Raw genomic sequence first — 5000 nt, forward strand, 5'->3', positions numbered from 1 at the left:
AGGTGTTGGACATGAGGGCAATGAGGGAGTTCAGTATGAGGATGAAGGTGAACAGCATGTAGGCGACGAACAGCAGGACGGCCAGCCAGGGCGTGGGTGCCTCGTGAAGAACCTTCACGTCCGTCTGCCCCAGCATCAGCTCGAACATCGTCAGCAGCGTCTTGTCGAAGCCCTGGAACTCAGGGGGCGGCAGAGGCAGGAACACGATGTACATGGCCACGGAAAACGACAGGTAGACGAGCAGGATGACGATGGAGAATCTGTGTAAGAGGTACAGTTTATTTTGTGAGCTTGAAGTATCCTGCTGTGCAGAATTTGTTTGTGATTCTTTTTACTCTTTGTTTGTCTGTGTCTGCCTGTTTGTTTGCCTGTTTCTTTGTCTGTATCTCTCTCTTGCTTGCTCGCTCTCTCATTCGTTATCTCCTCCATCTCTCTTTCTCACTCGCTCTCTTTCTCTCTCACGTTATCCCCCCACCCCCACTCTCTCTCTCTCTCTCTCTCTCTCTCTCTCTCTCTCTCTCTCTCCTCTCTCTGAGACCCTCCACTTATACTCTCTCTCTCTCTCTCTCTCCTTCCATCTCTCCCCTCCTCGCCATCGCTTCATAATATTGTATCTTTTTCTTCCAGCAGTAACTTTCCAACATCAGTTTCTGAAAAATACAGACTTTCTTTTTTCACCTCAGTAAATCCCCGAAGAAAACTTTCTGGATCATGACTGTGAAGAAGGAGAACTTTTTGAAAGGTCGGAGGAAGAAGGTTGTGAACCACCACCCCACCAGTAGCGCCAGAATGAGAAAGTAGTTCCCGTAGTGATCATCAGCAATCCAGTACCTGAAGGAAAGAGAGTCGTGGTACTGTTTACATTATGCTGCTGTTTGAAAAAGTATATTTAATTGAGTAGAGTGAATGTCAGTTTTCATTCATTGAAGAAGAGCCAAATATTTTGAAGGGACATGAAAAGCCAACAACCATGGCCTATTCTGTATCGCAGACGACTGATGCTGCTTGGTAATGACATCAAAGTTTCTTATGTTGTATGACAACACATCTTATGACATATTTTGACTAATTCTTTCCCAGAAATTTGATTCCACTCCTATCATGTCAAATGTGACCCTCCACCACGAAATGAGTCGCATATCACCTTTGTATGATTTTAACATTTTTACATTTTCCTAGAGTGTTTTTTATGTTCTATCCAGTGGTGAAAACCGTTTTAGAAAAGAGCGAAAACTGTTTGAGTTATAAGCCTGTGATTAAGGTGACCCTCACACTGTTACCAGACACTCCCCGGACTTATATTAAGCCTAGCGCAGAACCGCGCGAGGTGACATGCGACTCATTTCGTGGTGGAGGGTCACAAATAAACATTTTCCCACGCAGGGCACTCAGATGCAGTAAGGTGACACCACGATAAAGATGTCAGACACCTGTTTACAAGTTCTAATTAGATGAACAGGTTGTTACTTGACAGAGGACAAATCTTAATCGTTGTGTGTAGTTAAAAGACACATTCTTAGATATAAAGAATAGCTGCTCGTCAACTTCTAGAGATAGCCAAAAGACATTCTTGTGCTGTGCTCTGTGAGAGGTGTTTTCTTTGTGTTTAATATTATTTTGTTTGGACCTAGCTATTGATGTGTACATTGTTGTTAAACAGTTGTTTGTTGTATGTTTATCAGGGTTTGCTAGTGTGTGATAGGGTTCGTGTCCGTCTGTAGATGTTAGTTTCTTTGTTAGTCCTGTGTTGACAACTCTTCGACAAGCGCTTAGAACTGTACCCACGGAATACGCGCTATATAAGCTTCATATTGATTGATTGATTGATGAGGGGACATGAAGCTTAGGGCTCTCACTCACCATCACTCTTCTTTTTAGAACAATGCAAACTAAACTCTGAACATACTATGAATAGACGGATGGGATCAAAACGGAGGATAAGGAGATACATAATTTATATCCAAAAGCAAGTAAAAGGAACCTTTCCGCCTTTATGTGCATCAATTTGGATCAATACTTTAAAATTGTCTTATCCCTTAATATGTCTTAATTCTTATGTCTGACGTTTCATGTCTTACAACTCACCAGACAGCGTCCCCGAACAGACCAACAGCAAAAAGGATGAGCTGAACTCTGTACAACCCGTTGTGGTGCGGCAGCTGTAAGTAGTACGGGTGTCTTCTGACGATTCGTAACGCTTCCCAGGCAAACAGCAGAAGCGACAGCAGGAAAAAGAGAACAGACGCGGCAAGCACCATGCTTTCATGCAACTGGCTGATGTTTTGGACGTTCTGGCCCAGAGAAGTGCGGGCGTTGCGGTGGGAGATGATGGCCTGGGCCTTGCAAACAGCGTACGCCGTCAGGCTGGCCATGAGCGAGACGTGGAGGATACCCCAGGCGTAGAACCACCGCCTGTACTTGTGCCACTTCTCCCTCACCACCTGCTTCACCACGTGGTTGTCCAGGATCTTGAAGGCTCGGTCTACGCGAGGACTGCCGCAGACGATCTCCAAGACAGACTGGAACGCCGCTTTTGACGAGAAGTCAACAGGAGAACAAGAAGCTGTCCCGGTCGTCTCCTGGACCTGAGTGCTACTCTCCCTTAATTGTTGCTCTGTTCCTGCCCTGAAAGTGTCCTTGGCTTGATTTCTTCCATTCCTTAATTGTTGCTCTGTTTCTGCCCCAAAAGTGTCCTTGGCTTGAGTTTTTCCATTTCTAATCTGTTCTCGTTCTGTTTCTGCCCTGTTCTTTGCATCCCTGGCAGCTGCCGGGTCGATCTCTGTGATGTCATAGTTGAGGTAGTCGAACAGCCCATCTTGTCCGTTGAGTTCTGAGTACACCCCTGGTTGTGAACAACATTCATTTTTGAGTGTGTTACACGTACGGGTATATGTGTGGGTTTGAGCGACGTCTTGGTGAGTTTCCTTCCCAGATTCCTAAAATGTCTATTCGGTTCATCAACTGGGTATCTGGCTCGCTTTGTCTGTCTGTCTGTCTGTCTGTCTGTCTGTCTCTGTCTGTCTGTCTGTCTGTCTGTCTGTCTGTCTGTCTCTGTGTCTGTCTGTCTGTTTGTCTGTCTGTCTGTCTGTCTGTCTCTCTCTCTCTCTCTCATCATCATCATCATCATCATCATCATCATCATCATCATCATCATCATCATCATCATCATAAACAACAACAAAAACAACCATAAGAACAACAGCTATAGGAAAGTCAACAACAACAACAACAACAACAAACAACAAACAACAAACAACAAACAACAACAACAACAACAGCCAGACCTTCTAGTTTCAGGATGAAGGTGAAGAGACGGGACTGTGCCAGCTGAGCGGCCAACGTGAGCGGTGTACGGCCATCATGGTTAGAAATTCGCCACAGTGACCGAGGGGGCTCCTCCTGACACGAGCAATGAGAGAATACATGTGTTTTTTCCCAAAAGAATTTCACAGATTGCCAGATGTGAGAATTTGAGGGCGAATACATTTTGTAGATTGACAAATTCATCAAGGAACCCAGGCTACTGATTGCTTGTTTGCTTTATTTGTCCAAGCTGGGGGAGGGTGTTGTGCCATGTAAATGTTTTGCCAAATATAACAGTTTGAGCCGAATTGCCTACACGCGGGAGAGATCTTTGCCTTTTACTGCAGTCAGATTCAGCCAGGGTGTGTCAACTGTTTGAGTCGACTAGATGCTAGTTGTGTACGTTCGTACTACCCCCCTCCCCCCCCCCCCCCCCTTTGTTTCCTGTAACAAACAAAAAAGTCACGGTAAATTGTGTAAAACGCCGTTTCATAACATTGCAAAACTAACGTAGCGGATTGATTTGGTTGTCAAGATGCCAGTCGACCTCATGGTTACACAAAAAGTTCCAAACGTGGTGTAATTGCATGGTTAATACTACCTTGCATCTCACGCGGAAATGATGATGTAGGTATCGCATCATATTCTGGACGTTCAGCTCTTCCTCCGGGTAAAGGCAGGAATAGCGGATCAGGGAGTGGAACACCGTGTCCCCCTTCTTGTTGCTGCTTGGAAGCAGCTTGAAGTCAGTGTCGAACTCCAGTAGTGCATCCACCATTTTGTTGTTTAGGGTCAAGGCTGCGATGGTCAAAGGCAACTGACCCATCATCACCGTCCCGTCAAAGCTGGTGCCGTCCGACTGAAGAAACAAACGATTGCAAGTAGGTAGACACACACACTCACATTACACACACACACACACACACACACACACACACACACACACACACACACACACACACACACACACACACACACACACACACACACACACACACACACACACACACACACACACACACACACACACACTTGTACAGTCGGGGTTCACCCTGTATTACATGCCCCTATTAGCGAATCCGTGATATTGATTCATCCAAACATTCTCATTTTGCACAAGAAGCAGTCAGGATGTTGATTTTTGGTATGTGTCCAAGTGGAGGGATGGTCTTATCGCAAGTAAAAGCCTGGCTAGACTCTGATATCACAAGCCGAATTTTTTCACGGGATGGGGTGTACCTTCAAGCTCCATAATTGGAGGCTAGCATTTGAAACTGACTTACGCAAACGGTCATGAGCAGCCCACAGTACTTCTTGAAGGGATTGTTGCTGACAATGTTCCTGACGGCTCTGACGTCCCCCTTGCTGACCAGGGTGTGGAAGGGGGTCTGGCCGTTGAAGCGTCCAGTCCTCTCCTCCAGCAGCAGGTGTGGACACTTGGACATCAGTTTGACCAGTACCTTGGAACCTTACAATACAAATATCTGTGTTACTCACAAAGGAGAGCATGGTGCTCATCAAACATCGGCATGTAATATAACACCTTGAACGTCTACACACACACACACACACAAGGACACACATACATTACTTTTTTGAGTGTAGACATTTCCACACACATCGTTTTAGACACCACAAAACACACCCGTCATTACCCCCCCTCCTCCTCAACACTCAGACGCACACACACACACACT

The 5000-nt window shown here is 45.7% G+C and overlaps 1 protein-coding gene across 1 annotated transcript in view; it reads right to left on the reverse strand.

Moving 5' to 3' along the window:
- LOC138953518 (transient receptor potential cation channel subfamily V member 5-like) overlaps positions 1-5000 on the reverse strand; it is a 9745-nt gene that overhangs the window by 4381 nt on the left and 364 nt on the right. The window contains exons 2-7 of the mRNA XM_070325389.1: positions 4587-4771; positions 3917-4162; positions 3285-3399; positions 2086-2842; positions 679-831; positions 1-260 (exon numbers count right to left, since the gene is read on the reverse strand). The exon at positions 1-260 is cut by the window's left edge and continues 23 nt beyond it. Coding sequence (XP_070181490.1) covers positions 1-260; positions 679-831; positions 2086-2842; positions 3285-3399; positions 3917-4162; positions 4587-4771 — 1716 coding nt within the window. The remainder of the gene's footprint in view (positions 261-678; positions 832-2085; positions 2843-3284; positions 3400-3916; positions 4163-4586; positions 4772-5000) is intronic.

Source organism: Littorina saxatilis, linkage group LG1 (genome assembly GCF_037325665.1).
Source record: "Littorina saxatilis isolate snail1 linkage group LG1, US_GU_Lsax_2.0, whole genome shotgun sequence".
Classification (NCBI taxonomy): Eukaryota; Metazoa; Mollusca; class Gastropoda; order Littorinimorpha; family Littorinidae; genus Littorina; species Littorina saxatilis.